General features: G+C 45.9%; 1 protein-coding gene across 1 annotated transcript in view; it reads right to left on the reverse strand.

Moving 5' to 3' along the window:
- The window catches only part of TMEM120B (transmembrane protein 120B), a 45430-nt gene extending 28291 nt beyond the window's left edge, over positions 1 to 17139 (reverse strand). Inside the window, exon 1 of the mRNA XM_019977197.2 lies at positions 16933 to 17139. Within this exon, the coding sequence (XP_019832756.1) occupies positions 16933 to 17001 (69 nt within the window). The 5' untranslated portion in view covers positions 17002 to 17139. The remainder of the gene's footprint in view (positions 1 to 16932) is intronic.
- Positions 17140 to 17341: the final 202 nt, after the last annotated feature.

Genomic DNA, 17341 nt, shown 5'->3' on the forward strand with positions numbered 1-17341 from the left:
TACAGAAAGAGGCTTCAGCGCCGAAACAGTCCTCAGTGTTCAACCAGTGTCTGCGGGTAAGAAAGGCAACTCTCCAGAACTGGACGTGGAGGATGGGTGCAGAGAGACCCCCAACTACACAGCCTTTGAGAAAGTGACGCCTTTGGATTTGGAGTCCCCAGCAACGGAAGGTGAAACACCACACCACCTCCCGGCACTCTTGGGTGTCGGGCCCCCGGACAGTGAGATAAGACCAGACCACAACATCAACAGACAGATGCTCACCGGGCCCTCTTCAGCTTGAATTAATATTTAATTTCACAAGTAAACATAAGGACATTATCCTCGTTAAAAATGAAAACACTACAGCTACAGCTAGAGTTGACTTTGAATAGACCCCTATCCTGTCTCCTCCAACTTCTCCACAAGTAACCACTGTTACGTTTCTTCTAGACTGTATTCTCTGTATCTGTGTATTTCTATGTTCCACACAGACCTATATATATATATATATATATACACACTTAACATACATACGAAAAATGCTCACTGTTGCAAAAACTAATTGTCCCTAATACTTATTCTCCTTTGTTTCCTTTTTTTAAATAAAGAGTTTGAGTATTTATTACATCTCAGTTTTTTGTTTTTTTGCCCCACACCACGTGGCACATGAGGCACGTAGGATCTTAGCTCCCCATTCAGGGATCAAACCTGTATCCCCTACATTGGGAGCAGACACTCAACCACTGGACCCTCAGAGAAGCCCTCCTTGGCTTCCTTTTAATAACAGGACCCCACCAAGACATAGCCAGCACGTGGCTGTCCAGCTATAGACATTGCCCAGCCTCCTTTGCAGCTACGTGTAGGAATACAACCAAGTGTTAGCCAATGGGTTGGAAGCAGAAGGGATGTAAGTTCTGAACTACATTTTTTTTTAACCACTACACCTGCTCTTTCTAACTGTTCAGTTGTCACTGCGACAAGGCAGTTTCAAGGCAACATTTTCTGCCAAGAATAACTAAACCACATTTTTCTAAGTAACGGCTTGCCCTCCACTCTTTCTTTCCCTGGCGGCATATAGCAACAATGGATCCAGTTACCTTGAAATCGGAAATGGAAGCTACATGGTACAAATGACAAAGCCCACAGTGCCCTCCTCAGCCACACCAACCTGGATCTTCTTTTAAAACATGACCACCAGTCCTTTAGCACTCCTCACATAGAGAAGTGGTATCTCTTTTCAGTCTCCTTAAATACAAGTAGGCTTGTGGCTGCTCTGACCAATACAATATGTCTGTTCAGTTCAGTTCAGTCGCTCAGTCGTGTCCGACTCTTTGTGACCCCATGAATCACAGCACGCCAGGCCTCCCTATCCATCACCAACTCCCGGAGTTCACCCAAACTCACGTCCATCGAGTCGGTGATGCCATCCAGCCATCTCATCCTCTGTCGTCCCCTTCTCCTCCTGCCCCCAATCCCTCCAAGCATCAGAGTCTTTTCCAATGAGTCAACTCTTTGCATGAGGTGGCCAAAGTACTGGAGTTTCAGCTTTAGAATCATTCCTTCCAAAGAACACCCAGGACTGATCTCCTTTAGGATGGACTGCTTGGATTTCCTTGCAGTCCAAGGGACTCTCAAGAGTCTTCTCCAACACTACAGTTCAAAAGCATCAATTCTTTGGCACTCAGCTTTCTTCACAGTCCAACTCTTACATCCATACGTGACCACAGGAAAAACCATAGCCTTGACTAGATGGACCTTTGTTGGCAAAGTAATGTCTCTGCTTTTGAATATGCTATCTAGGTTGGTCATAACTTTCCTTCCAAGGAGTAAGCGTCTTCTAATTTCATGGCTGCAGTCACCATCTGCAGTGATTTTGGAGCCCCAAAAAATAAAGTCTGACACTGTTTCCACTTGTTTCCCCATCTATTTCCCATGAAGTGATGGGACCAGATGTCATGATCTTAGTTTTCTGAATGTTGAGTGTTGAGCTTTAAGCCAACTTTTTCACTATTCTCTTTCACTTTCATCAAAAGGCTTTTCAGTTCCTCTTCACTTTCTGCCATAAGAGTGGTGTCATCTGCATATCTGAGGTTATTGATATTTCTCCTGGCAATCTTGATTCCAGCTTGTGCTTCTTCCAGCCCAGTGTTTCTCATGATGTACTCTGCATATAAGTTAAATAAGCAGGGTGACAATATACAGCCTTGACGTACTCCTTTTCCTATTTGGAACCAGTCTGTTGTTCCATGTCCAGTTCTAACTGTTGCTTCCTGACCTGCACATAGGTTTCTCAAGAGGCTGGTCAGGTGGTCTGGTATTCCCATCTCTTTCAGAATTTTCCACAGTTTATTGTGATGCACACAGTCAAAGGCTTTGGCATAGTCAATAAAGCAGAAATAGATGTTTTTCTGGAACTCTCTTGCTTTTTCCATGATCCAGTGGATGTTGGCAATTTGATCTCTGGTTCCTCTGCCTTTTCTAAAACCAGCTTGAACATCAGGAAGTTCATGGTTCACGTATTGCTGAAGCCTGGCTTGGAGGATTTTGAGCATTACTTTACTAGCGTGTGAGATGAGTGCAATTGTGCGGTAGTTTGAGCATTCTTTGGCATTGCCTTTCTTTGGGATTGGAATGAAAACGGACCTTTTCCAGTCCTGTGGCCATTGCTGAGTTTTCCAAATTTGCTGGCATATTGAGTGCAGCACTTTCACATCATCATCTTTCAGGATCTGAAATAGCTCAACTGGAATTCCATCACCCCCACTAGCTTTGTTCGTAGTGATGCTTTCTAAGGCCCACTTGACTTCACATTCCAGGATGTCTGGCTCTAGGTAAGTGATCATACCATCATGATTATCTGGGTCATGAAGATCTTTTTTGTACAGTTCTTCTGTCAAATATGTCAGAAGTACCCCCAAAAACAAACAGCCCAATTAAAAAATGGACAGAAGATCTGAATAGACATTTTTCTAAAGAAGCCATACAGATGGCCAACAGGCACATGAAAAGATGCTCAACATCACTAATATCAAGGAAATGCAAATTAAAACCACAGGGAGATATCACCTCACACCTGTCAGAATGGCTATCATTGAAAAGACCTCAAATAACAAATGCTGGCAAGGATGTGGAGGAAAGGGAACCTTTGCACACTGTTGGTGGGAATATAAATTGGTGCAGCCACTGTGGGAACAGTATGGAGGTTTCTCAAAAAAACTAAAAATAGACCTACCATATGATCCAGCACTTTCACTCCTGGGTCTGTATCTGAAGGAAATGAAAACACTAATTCAAAAAGATACATGCACCTCAATGTTCATAGCAGCATTATTTATAATAGCCAAGATACGGAAGTAACCTAAATGTCCATCAGCAGAAGAATGGATAAAAAAGATGTGGTACACACACACACACACACACACACACACACACACACACACACACAGGAATACTATGCACCCATAAAAAAAGAATGACATTTTCGCCATGGATGGACTTGGAGGGCATTATGTTTAATAATATGTCAGACAGAGAAAGAGAAATGCTATATGATATCACTTATATGTGGAATATAAAAAATACAACAAACTAGTGAATATAACAAAAAAGAAACAGACTCACAGAGAACAAACTAGTGGTTACCAGTGGGGAGAGCAAAGGGGAGAGGGGCAATACCGGGGTAGGGGGACTGAGATGCAAACCACTATGCAATAAATAAACAAGCTCTCAGGATGCACTGTGCAGCACAGGGAATACAGCCAGCATTTTATCATAAGTCAAGTCTACCCTTTAACAATGTGAATCACTATATTATACACCTAAAACATATAATATATCAACTTTATCTCAATTTTTTAAAAACGGCAGAACTGACACTATACCATTTCTGAGAAAAAATCACAGAGGGCCATTGCGTTTGCACCTTCTTTGCTGGAACACTAGCTTCTGGAACAAAACGTTCCATGACTCTAAGGCCACCATGCTGCATGGAAACCCTAACCACTTAGAGAAGCCACATGACAGCAGTCTGATCTCATCAACAGCCACAACTAAGATAAATCTTCTTGTCATTCAGTTCAGGCAGATATGAGGGTCAAGAAACCTCCAGATAATTCCAGCTCCAACCATTTGCATCTTCCCAGCTAAGGCCTCTGACCTTGTGGAACACAGTCAAGCCATTCCCACCATGCCCTGCCTAAATTCCTGACTCCCAGAATCCATGAGCAAAATGCAATTACTGTTGCTTTATGCCAATGGATAACTGGCCAATGGATAACTCAGCACCCGTCTGAACTACTATGTGAGAAAGGAAGAAGCTATCTCATTTAAACCACTTTATTAGGGGATCTCTTCGCTACAGCAGCATAGCTTATACCCTAAAGCACATACTTTTGATTTTTTTTTAATATATCAACAGTATCAGAATATAGATATGATTTCACAGCCTTCTTTTCTCACTCAATAATATGTCTTATAGATCTATCCACATAAGAATACATAGATAGGGACTTCCCTGGTGGTCCGGTGGCTAAGACTCCACACCCTCAACACAGAGGGCCCAGGTTTGATCCGGGGTCAGGGAACTAGATCCCACAAGCCACAACTAAGAGTTCACATGCCGCAACGAAGATCAAAGATCCTGCGTGCCACAACTGAGACTGGCAGAGCCAAATTAATTAATTGAAAAGAAGAAGAAAAAAAGAAGACTATACAGATGTGCTTCATTTTTAGTCCTGTTCAGTCCTTCATACTATGAACAGACAACAGTTTATTTAGCCATTTTCCTATCACTAGGTTGTTTCCAGTCTCTGACAATAACCAACAATGCAACAATGATTAATATCCTTGCACTGTCTCCTTGGGCACACACACAAGTGTCTCTGGGGAAGAGACGTGGAATTGCTGGGTCATGGCGTACAGGCTTGTTTTTACTTTTAACCTGTCTTGGCAAACTGCCCACAGAGTGGCTGTGCCAATTTATGCTCCCACCCACAGCATACAACAGCTGACCACACTCACCAACACTCAGCGTATCCCCACTGACTTTCTTAAAGGCGCTTCCTAATGCCTCCATGGGCTTCCCAGGTGGTGTAATGGTAAAAGAACCCACCTGCCAACGCAGGTAGACGTAAGAGATGCAGCTTCGATCCCTGGGTCCAGAAGATCCCCGAAGAAGGAAATGGCAACCCATTCCAGTATTTTTGCCTGGAGCATCCCATGGACAAAGGAGCCTGGCAGGCTACAGTCCATAGGGTTGCACAGAGTCAGACATGGCTGAAGCTACTTAGCACACGTGCATGCAATGCTCCATACTTCACCTAATGCTGAAGCTCCAGTACTTTGGCCACCTGATGTGAAGAGCCGTCTCACTGGAAAAGACCCTGATGCTGGGAAAGACTGAAGGCAGGAGAAGAAGGGGGCAACAGAGGATGAGATGGTTGGATGGCATCACCGACTCAATGAATATGAGTTTCAGCAAACTCTGGGAGATAGTGAAGGACAGGGAAGCCTGGCGTACTGTAGTCCATGGGGACTTGCAAAGAGTCAGACCCGACTTAGCGACTAAACAACAATAATGCTCCGCTGGTGGTATTTTCTGCCCACTCTTAAAACATCAGACTGGAGTCCATGGCCCTTCTCATAATTGTGTCCCCAGGCACATACAGTCATTCCTGACTCCTAACAGTTCTCTGTCATTGGCTAGGGCCACTTCCTAAGGGAGATCTGATACTGGAGACCACACTTCCTGTCCACCCTGTCCTCTGCTCCAGGCTCAGGATTTGTCAGCCTCGAGGACAATGTGAAGTGGCAACAAGGCCCTTAGTGTGACACACTCTCTGTTCCCAGGGCATTCCTCACCCACGCCCAGCCTCTGCTGATTCCACCTTGTGCAGTCACACCAGCAGCAGGAAAGATTATCAACTCACTTCGTGGATTCTGTCCTTTTCCCAGACAGTTGTCTCTCAGTCTTTTTTCAACTGTGGTAAAATATATATAAAACTTACCATGTTAATCATTAAAATTTTTCTAACTGCAATAAAATACACACAAAACTTACCACCTTAACCATTTTATGTGTACAACTCAGTGACATCAAATATGTTCACATTATTTGCCATCCATCTCCAGAACTCTTTCATCATCTCAACTGAAACTCTGAACCCATCACCCAATAACTCAGTTTCCTGTTCCCCTCAGCCCCTGACAACCTCCACTCTCTTTTCTTATTCATTTTTGGCTACGCTGGGTCTTCACTGTTTTGAACAGGCTTTCTCTAATCGTGGCGAGCAGGGGCCACTCTCTGTTGCAGTGCTCAGGCTCCTCATTGCAATGGCCTCTCGTTATGGTGTGCAGGTTCTAGGCAAGTGGGCTTCCGCAGTTGCAGCTCGTGGGCTCAGTAGTTACAACTCGAGGGCTTAGTTACTCTGAGGCACGTGGGATCTTCCCAGAACAGAGATCAAACCCGTGTCTCCTGCATTGGCAAGCGGGTGCGTACCCACTGTGCCACCTGGGAAGTCCTCTACCATTCTTTCTACCTCTATGAATATGACTCCTCTAAGTACCTCATACAAGTTGACTCATACAGTATTTATATTTTTGTGCCTGACATTTAAACACAGCATAATGTCTTCAAGGTCCATCCACACTGCAGAATGTATCAGAAGTTCCTTCCTCTTTAAGGCTGAACAATAGCCCACAGTATGTATATAGCACATTTTATCCACCCGTCTGTCGATGCACACCTGGGTTGCTTCCATCTTTTGGATATTGTGAATAATGTTACTATGAACATGGATGTATATATATATTTGTTCGAGTCCTTGCTTTTAATTCTTTGGGGTATATGTGTGTGTGTGTGTGTGTGTGTGTGTATTCAGAAGCAGAATTTCTGGATCATATGGTAATTAATCACACAGCTTAATTTTTTTTTTTTAAAGAACTGCCATATCGTTTTCCAGAGAGGCTGAACCATTTCACGACAGCTGTCTCTTGATAGGACTGTCTTTGTGGTGTTTCTGGGAGGGGGCAGGACGGGGGGAAGAAACACAATTCCTGTCTTCCCTCAGAGACCCTGTCCTCCACTCCTGAGGATGTCTCCAGAAGACCCTCAGCTGGACCTGTGCTTTGAGATGCTTTTTCCAGGAGTGAGCCACACGGAGGCAAGCCAACCCTGCCTTTCAACCAACCAGCCCCTATGGTCTTGAACGCAACTAGTCACCAGATGGAAGCCTTCTGTTGTTTTTGCCAGCTCGGCAGCTATTCCCTTTCTGGTTAATTCCCTGTAATTTCTTTGGAGATCCTCCCTCCCTGACACTGAGTCCATGAGATCTGGCTAGGAACAGAGTGGACCTTGCCCCAGGTTCCAAGGCAAATGACCCAGGCCTGGCCAATCAGAACATCACCCTCCTGACCCAGCTGGTTGACTCAGGGACGAGCATTCAAAACCAATCACACTCAGTTGTGGGACTTTTTTATCAGAACTGTTGGAAAAAAGGGGAAAAAAAAGAAACTTTTTTGCCACTCGTTTTGAAGATAGTAGGATATGAGCCCAGAGCTAATGGGGCTGCCATTAGCTGCCTGGGAATGAACCCAATTGAGAGGAAAACAGAATGGAAGGGTAAACTGAGCCCTGATGGTTTCATTTAAGCTCCTGGATCAGCTTATATCTGAAGGTGGTACACCTTTGAGGTCCTAAGTAATATAAGTGAACAAATGCCATTTTATTCTGTTTGGCTTTGCCAATTTGGGTTGAGTGTCTCCATTTAAGAGGCCAGTGGCAGGGACTTCCCTGGTGGTCCAGTGACTAAGACTTTGCACTAACAATGCAGGGGGTCCAGGTTCGATCCCCAGGCAGGGAACTAGACCCCATTTGCTGCAATTAAGAGTTCGCATGCCACAACTAAAGATCCCGAGTGCAGAAAGGAAGACAATATCCCACATGCCCCAACTAAGACCCGGTACAGTCAAATAAAATTAGCTAATTTAAAAATGAGGCAGGGGTCAGAATCTAGAGTAATATGCCAAAGAACAGAGCCTCCCTTCTGGGAAAAGTTAACCACACCAGGTAAGAAGAGAAGCCATAAATCTTGGACTCATTACCAAGCTCTTGCCCTGGGCACTGTCATCCAGTGCCAAAAAACTTGGAGCCTGATGAATAAATCCTTCATCAAGCCAGTAACTAAACAGGCACTTTAAAATGCAGATCTCTGAACAACCATATTGGGTGTTTTTCTGCCAAAGCAAGAACCTAAACCATTATTTTTTAACAACTTTATTGGGTATAACTTATATGTCATCAAATTCTCATTTTAAGTGTACAATTAAGTGATTTTTATACATTTATCAAGTGGTGCAACTATTACCACGTCCAGTTTCAGAACTTTCCGTCACCCAATAAGATCTCTAGTGTTTATCCACACTCACTCCCCACTCTTCTTCCTCCCAGCTCCTGGCAACCACTAACCCACCTTAGGACTCTATAGATTTGTCTTTTCCGGGCATTTCACATCAGAGGAATCATATAAGATGCAGTTTTGTGTCTGGTTCTTTCACAAAGAATCGTGTTTTTGAGGTGTATTTCTGTTGTGGCATGTATCCACTTTTTTATCACACCACAGCATTTATACCATATTTTGTTTACTCATCTACCAGTTGTTGGACATTTAAGTTATTTCCAGTCTTTGGCTATTACGAATAAGGCTGCTATGCACATTCATGCACAAGTCTTGGTAGTAGATATATATTTCAACTTCTCTTGGTTAGATATCTAGGAATGAAACTGCTGGGTCATATGGTACATGTATGTTTGCCAACTCTCAAAGAAAATGCCAAAATACCAAACCACTATTTTTATTTCTAAACTTGGCAGCAGTGGGACTTTCCTGGTGGTCTAGTGGCTAAGACTCTGCACTCCCAATGCAAGGGGCCCACGGTTCAATCCCTGGTTGGGGAATTAGATACCACATGCTACAACTGAAAGACCCTGCATGCTGCAAGGAAGACTCCGCGCAGCCAAACATATAAATAAATCAATAAGAAACAGAATATAAAGTAAATAAAATAAAATAAACTTGGCAGAAGTGGACTGAAGCAAAAGAGCACACTCACCAAAAACTGGGAGTCTGGTGTCTGCACACAATGCAGGGAGTACCAGCTTATAAAGCACACGACTGACTCCCACTTCAAGTTGCTACCTCCAAAAATAACCCCGAGTGCTGGGGGCACCGGAGCAGACAGGCAGCTGCGAAAGAAAGGACTCTGTTCTGCGGCTGAGAGCAAGTCCCAACCCCCAGCTGTCTAACTCAAGACCAAGCAAAGGAAAGAAAGACCCACTTGATAAAATACCTAAAGATAGAGCTTTGGGGTGGGGGGCGGGGAAGATAGTTACAAGGCAAACACTGCCAGGAAACAATCAAGTGCTGACTATATAAATGTAATAAAAATCCCCAAGAGAAAGTACAAGCATTGTACACTGCTCAGTTCTTCAGTAAATGAAATTTGCATGGTCGTAATCACATAAATGACTGAATCTTTTTTGGGGGGTTTGTTTTTTTAGCCACACCTCTCGGCATGTGGGATCTTAGCTCCCCAACCAGATGCTGAACCCGTGCCCCTGCAGTGGAAGCGCTGAGTCTTAACCACTGGACCATCAGGGAAGTCCCATTGAGCCTATTTTTATGAATAAGGCTTTTGGTACTGTTAGGTGACTTTCTGGTCTCCTGCTCATTTGACTATGAAATATTTCAGGCATATTGAAAAAGTCAGAAAATCCTATAATTAATAGAAAATAAACAACATTAATGCCCACATTTCTCACCCTCAGTTTAAGAACTAATAGTACACAAATTGTTGAAAGCCCCTACATATTCTTTCTACATAGCATTCCCATCCTCTACCCTCAACAAGAGGAACCCCTAGGCTGGTTATTTCCACCCCCAAGCCCACCCCAGATCAATCTTGTCTTCCTCTGTGCCCTGAGAGGTTGACCCCTACGGACTGCATCTCCTGGGCTCCCTTGCCCTGCCTCCTACTTAGCCAATGGGGTGCCAGGACAGAAGACTGGGGGGAGGAGGAGAGGCAGACTGGGGTATTGGTTCCCCTGCCTCCTCCTCACTTTCCTAGGCTTTTGACACTACAGCTGCAGTCCTGCTGCTCTCCTTACCCTGCACTAGGCTCCGGTGACTGCCCCTTCCCTCTGTCCCTTAAGTATTGGGATGGTCCCAACTCCAGGGGCCTCGTTGTGTCCAGCTCTTGACGACCCCATGGACTGTAGCCCGCCAGGCTCCTCTGTCCATGGAATTCTCCAGGCAAGAATACTGGAGTGGGAAGCCATTCCCTTTTCTAGGGCATCTTTCTGACTCAGGGATTGAACCTGGGTCTCTCGCATTGCAGGCAGATTCTTTACTACCTGAGCCACCAGGGAAACCCCTTTAAACCCCTGTAAATAGCCTCGTCCTTAAACTCTTTTCAGAGAGATCCATACGGAAGAGTCATTTGCCTCTTGCTAGGGCCCTGCCCAAATCTCCATTCTACTGAATCTGACCCATATCACTCCCTTGCAAAAGTCTGTATTTGTACTGTATAGACACGTATCAGTAAGCAGAACATAAGTGTTGTATTGAATGCTTTAAATTATATTATACATGTTATACTATACGTACCTGCTTAGCAACTTTTCACTCAATGTTGCTTTTCTCTTTAAAACATTTACCCATGTTGATACATATGGTTCTAGTTTATTCATTCTCATCTTCATACCACACTCTACGGATGTTTGGTGGAATTATCCATCCTGATGGACAGTTAGGTTTCCAGATTTTAGCTGTTATAGAATGCTTATACACATTTCCTATTTGACTTTTTAACTATGTGGCTATGTATTACTTATAAAAATATAGGATAGATCAGAGACAGACGCTAACATTGGCACCATTAGCTAGGATGCCCATAGCTCCTTTCCCACATATCTGATTGGCATTCCTTTTATACCATGTACAGGAGACACAAACAGTTGAGTTTCCATTGAAGGATTTGGAGATCTGCCACCTCTCCTGTCCTCTGAGGCCACAAACTCTGCCCCAGTGGGAAGATGAGGTTAATGATTCCAGGTCCCAGCACGGCTGTGACACACCTGGAGATGCCCTCTTAACATAACTTGACTGAGTCACAACACCTGAGTCAATATGCATTGCAAGAATTGATGGCAATGAGACTTCCCTGGCGGGCCAGTGGTTAAGACTCTGTACTGCCACTACAGTGGGAATGGGTTTAATACCTGGTCGGGGAACTAAGCTCCCATATGGCATGGCCAAAAAAATTTACTAAATGTGCCAGAATGGAATCATGTGCCATTTTCAGACAGGGCTCTGGCCTAGGAGCACTGCAAGCTGGTGGATAGCCCAGTAGACTGCCAGAGTCATGGCCACCACAAAAATACGGTGGCTGATAGTTGGGGCTGGTGCTAAGTTTTCACGAGATTGCATTTATATAGTTCTAAGGAACTGACTTCAGACAAAGATTTCTGAATGCTGAATATACTGAACGAAGACTCACTGGCAGTGGAAAGACTACAAAGATGACAAGTTGACTTCACCTAAACTGTATCAGTTCTACACTGGGAAAGATTCTGAGTCACGTGCCAGGATCAATTAGTAATGTCTGTTATAGGAACAGTAAGTGGAGGTATAGGCAAGTATGTCAGGCATTTGGGAGGCAGGTAACATAAAAATTAAGTGATTAGGCTTGACACTCAGACTGACTTCACGTCTAGAATCTGCCACTTCTTAGTTTCCTCAGTTGTGAAAGAGCTAGGGCATGAGATATAGGTAACAGGCCATGTACTGGATTTTTAAATCAGCTTTATAGGTATAATTCACATACCAATTCACCAATTTTCAGGTGTACAATTTAATGAATTTTGGCAAATATATACAGTTGTGTAACCACCACCACAATGAGGATATAAAACAAAGGTTCCCTAACTTTGTTGGTTTACCACTGCCTTAGTGTCTCAATGAACTTTTCACAGAGTCCTTAGGCCAAATAATTGGAAGAAAAAGTGAAAGTGAAGTCATTCAGCTGTCTCCAACTCTTTGTGACCCCATGGACTGTAGCCTGCCAGGCTCCTCTGCCCATGGGGATTCTCTAGGCAAGAACACTGGAGTGGGTTGCCATTTCCTTCTCCAGGAGACCTTCCCGACCTAGGGATCGAACCTGGGTCTTCCGCATTGCAGGCAGAATCTTTACCCTCTGAGCCACTAAGGAAGCCAAATAATTGAAAAGTATCCATGTCCTAACAACTCAGTAGTCTCTTGGAAGAAATAAAAAAGAATACGCAGAAATTGCCAAGGGTATTTTTATTTCATTTTGAAGTAACCAAAATTATTTATGGATGTATATGCCTGTCAGGCTCAAACCTTAGGAATAGATTGGACACTGTCACCCTCATTTCTTGTTCTAAATTGATTTTCACATAGTACTTGATTTTAATCAGCACCAAAACCCCAACTTCACAAAGATATGACATCATTAAAAAGAATGTAGCATAATCTAATGTGCAGCTGTGAACTACTCCATTAGCAGTTTAAGTGGTACGTGACAGATGTCATTGTCTTTCTCTTGAAAATTTAAATTATCCCATAGTGCCCCTGTGAGCTTGCTGCAGCTCCTTGGAGGTGCCTTAACACAGTTGGTGAAACACAGATATAGACTGTTTCCACAATATTACTCCTAAAAAGATAGCTGTCTGGCATCCTTCTCTGTTTTTGTTTTTTCACTACCAGTACTTTGATTTTCCTTCATGGGACCACCCCTCTCCCACTGTTATTTCATGTGGTTTGAGCAGCAGTCATCCCAGTCCTGGGCAACAGGGGGGACATATTAACCAAGACCCAGCCAATCAGTGCCACAGGATCTGGTTAAGGGATAATCACATGACCCAGGTAGGGCCGATGAGAGTCAGCCCTGGGACTCCAGCTAGAATTACAGGGGAAAAGATGCTTGTTTCTGAGGTTTGCTAAGCTGGTAGATGTCAGCCTGGGGCTGTCAAAGCTCATCTTTGCCACAACATGGGAGAGATGGTTGAGAACAAAGCTGACAGAGGACACAGACACACGTGCACATGTAACATCACTGGAGAAGCTGGATCCAGCCCTGCCTGAAGCCATTTGCCACTGGACTTCCCAATACAGAAGCCAATAAACTATTTCAGTTTTTTGGCTTAAAGCTGCTTGAATTGGATTTCTGCCACTTACAACTAAGAACCCTTACTAATGCTTCATGTTAAAGCACCATAGAAATAAAATTAGTCCCCACAAGTCCGAAACTTTCCTTCTAAAGCCAAAGGTCTCAGGATACTTTTGGAGCTCAACCCCAAAAATACCTGATGGAAACAGCGGGCCTGGGGTCAAATTCTGGCTCCACAAATTTCAAGTTACGTAACATCTCTCAGCCTCAGTCTCATCTATAAAGCCAGGTTGTTGTTTAGATTAAATGGAATAATCCATGTATCATACAATTAGTTCTTATTGTTGCTGCTATTACTGTCAGCCTTTGTTTGGTCGACAAAGAAACTCAAGTTCAGAGAGGCAGCTTGCTAAAGGTCAGATGCTAGACAGCAGCAGAATTCAGACCTGAACCCAAGAATTCTGATTCCCTTGTCCAGAGTTCTTTCCACACAACCCACTTCTAGGGGAAAAGAGGCCTAGAAAATAATGCAAGATGGGAGAGAAACAAGAGTACCCAGGGCACAGACCTGCCTTGGGCCGTGGTTAAGAGTACAGACTCTGGGGACTTCCCCAGCAGTCCAGTGGTTAAGACTCCACACTGCCAATGCAGGAGGCACCAGTTCAGTACCTAATGTGGGAACTACGATCCTGTGTAGTGCAAGGCATGGCCTAAATAAATTTAAAAAAAATTTTTTTAAGAGTATAGATGTTGATGTTCACCTGCCTGGATTTGAATCCTGACTCTAGTACTTATACTTTGGGGTATATTTTTCACTCTGTAAGATGGGTATAACAGGCTCTATTTCAGAGGGTTTTAATTAAATAATACTGATCTTCCTGCTTCCAGCCTGGCCCCCTCATGTCTATTCTATACACAGCAGCCAAAGGAATACCTGTTTCATTGGTAATAAAAGCCAAAAATCTCTGTAATGTCCTGTCAGGCCCCTGCATTTCTGAGAGGTCAGGGTAAGGGAAAGGCCTCTTCGGGCCACCTCCTTCCTGGGTGCAGAGGGATGAGGTCAGGTTTCCAGAGAGGCAAGACAAGAAATGCTCATTAAATCACCTGCCACCACGTCTGTAAGTGACCTTCTGTGGTCACACCACAGGCCACAGGGCCAAACATGCGCCAGTCTCAGACTAATGCTCAATCAGCCAGCACACCCAAAACCCCAACCAGCCAAAACCAAAGTCCTCATAGCAACTCAGCCTTGCCCCTGAGTCCACGGAGGCCCTGGCAGATGTACATCACAGACAAAAGAACAAAGATCCTTTCCTCTAGAAAGTCCCAGAGATTTTGACATTTTAGGGGTTGGGAGAGGGGGGAAGTTCCAGAAATCTTTCAAATCCTTTTGGGTCTGAAATTAGATCTCCTCTTTCCTCCCTCCACTGGCAAAAGGGAAGGAGAGATAAAACACAGAGATATTATACATCATCCCAAGCAAGACAGAATCAGAGAGATATGAGCATGACACCCACAAATCCCAGATTCTGAAGCAGATACAGGTGAAGTAAGATAGACTGGGATTTTCTGGTGGGAGAAAAAGACCCTTCCTACCATTAACTTTTCTAGTTCCAATCAGCACCCCCGCCCAACGTATACCTGTTGTGACCTCCTTGCTCCCCGACAAATGTCTCATATTTGAAAGTTCACCCAACACACACATAATGACAACGTACACTCTACCTATTACATGCCTTTTTCCAGAGATGTTCATCTCAGTTCAGAGTTCTCACGTGTATTATGGGGGGTGGGGGGAGGGATAAGAAGTCGGACCTAGTCCATTCCACTTGCCCCAGTGCTGAAGACCTGAGCAAGGGACATCATGGTTTCTACCCAGTCAGTTCGTCTACAATCCTTGCACCAGGGGACACAATCCAGGATTCATTTCCAATTCCTCTCTGTCCCCCACACACTTGAGCCCCAGAGACGCCAAGTAAGAACATAACAACAAATCAAACGTCTCCTTTGCAACCTCTGCCTGCCAAGACTAGCTATCTAATTGCTGTTAATTGCATTAATTGTAAAGCTCTGAAGAGTTAAGACTCTTCCTTCTAGCCGAAAGCAGGGTCAGGGAAAGGCATTATGAACAACAAAAGCTCCACACAGCAAAACTCTTCTCTCACGCCCGACCCTAATACCCTCCATGGGTCCACAGTTGGACATAACCGAGAGCCCAGCAGGACAAAGCGGCAAGAAGCAGCTGAGTGGGGACTTCCCTGGTGGTCCAGTGGTTAAGACTCCTCGCTCCCAATGCAAGAGGCCCGGGGTTCAGTTCCTGATCAGGGAACTAGATCCCACGAGCCACAACTAAAGATCCCCCACATATTGCAATGAAGATTGAAGATCCTGAGTGCTGCAACTAAGACTTGGCACAGCCAAAATAAAGATAAATACTGAGAAAAAAAAAAAAAAGTAGCTGACTCTTCTCCATGGCAGGAGAGCCAGAAAGGTCCCCTGGGAACCAGCTCTGGTACCTTACTCTCTGCTCACAGCTAAAACAGCACTCCTCTCCCTGCTTGGTCTCTCCAGCACCCCTTCTCTATTCTTCCGGACCTATGACCCATCTTCCTTCTAGATGGCTCTGGAAAGACCCATCACAGACACCCTTCCCCATCTCCCCTCCCTCCCCTACTCTGGACACAGTAAACGGCTAATTAAACTGCAGACAAGAGCTCCATGGACAAGCAAAATGTCACTGGTCCCAGCTGAGACTAGGCAGAAGTGGGCTGGGGGTGTTCCATGTGATTTCAGGCAAACAGAGCCCAACTCTGGAGAAAACAAACACAATCCGGTAGTTGGGGAGGGAACAGCCCCATCTCCCAAAAAAAGACCCAGGCATCTCTCTTAGCCAACTCCAAGATTTTCAGAGACCTCTCTAGTCACTAGGATAGGCAGCTGAGGCCTCTGCGAACCTCCTCTCAGGAACAACTCCTCCTGCCAGGGACCCCGCAGCGGCAATGCCAATGCTGTTCTTTCAAGGGGCCTCTCTTATACTCGACCTCACCCCACCCAGCATAAGGCTCTGGGCCAAAGCGTGAGGGCTGGGAGCAGCCTCTATCACTGGGAGGCAACCCAGCTGTCAGAAGTGACAGATGTCACCCACGACGCCAAACTTGGCCTGCAGCAACGTCAGAGGCGGGACACAGGAGCCCCAAAGGCTGAGGTCAGGGGTCTCTAACCCCTAAGCAAAGCCTGCGGGCTCAAGGTGAAGGGCTCCCAAGCACATCTCCCAAAATGGAGCGTCAGAGGAGAGGGCTGATCCGCCACAGCAAAAGGGGAGTGGAGCCGCCAAACCCTGGTGGGCGGCGGTGGGGTTAGGGGAGACCCCTGAGGAGGTAGGGACTGGGCTTTCTCTTTTGAGTCCCAGAACATACCTGGTCCCTCCGGCCTCCCCAACATGGACATGCCTGGAACTTCCCCTCAGAGGTCACAGATCAACTTTCTGCAGCGAAGGAGGCGCGCGCAGCAAGGAGCCGGTGAGAAGGCGGGGGGTGCTGGGGTAGCTGTGGGGGCTTCCACCCAGCGCCCTAAGTGGATGAAAAAGTGAAGTCCTGGGAGATGGGAGGGGGCTGGCCCACGCAGACCACCGGCAACAACCCCTCGCCTCCGCCGCAGGGCCTGGCCCGGGCCTTGATGGTTCCCACGGCCGGGGCTGGGAGAAGCAGGAAAGGAAATACCCGGCACTTCAGGTAGCAGTTTCGGGACCAGGTGGTCCGGTCCTACCTGCAGTTCCTGAAATTCTCCCTCCAGCTCGTGCCACTCGCGCTCGCAACGCTCCAGCTGGCCAGACATGGTGCAGTGGTGGTAGGCGGCGGCTGCTCCCGCAGCGTGGCGCGGCAAGCCACCCGCACCCCACGCGTGTCCGCCGGCCAGCCGCCTTCCCAGGGACCAGCTGTTCCTGCGCAGCCCGAGCCACGCGCGCACCTGACGTCACAGCCCCGGCCCAGGCGCCCGCCCCACCCCCTCGCCGGGAGGCAGCCCCCTGCGCACGCGCACGCGCCTCCCCGGTCCCGCCCCCGCGCGCCAGGCGCCCGCGGCGGGGATTGTTGTACCTTTGCGGGAGTTGGCTGGGTCTCTCAGTGTTTCTTTAGAAATGCTTCGGCCTTTAGGGAATCTCTCATGCCCAGCTGGG

Source organism: Bos indicus, chromosome 17, assembly GCF_029378745.1.
Source record: "Bos indicus isolate NIAB-ARS_2022 breed Sahiwal x Tharparkar chromosome 17, NIAB-ARS_B.indTharparkar_mat_pri_1.0, whole genome shotgun sequence".
NCBI lineage: Eukaryota > Metazoa > Chordata > Mammalia > Artiodactyla > Bovidae > Bos > Bos indicus.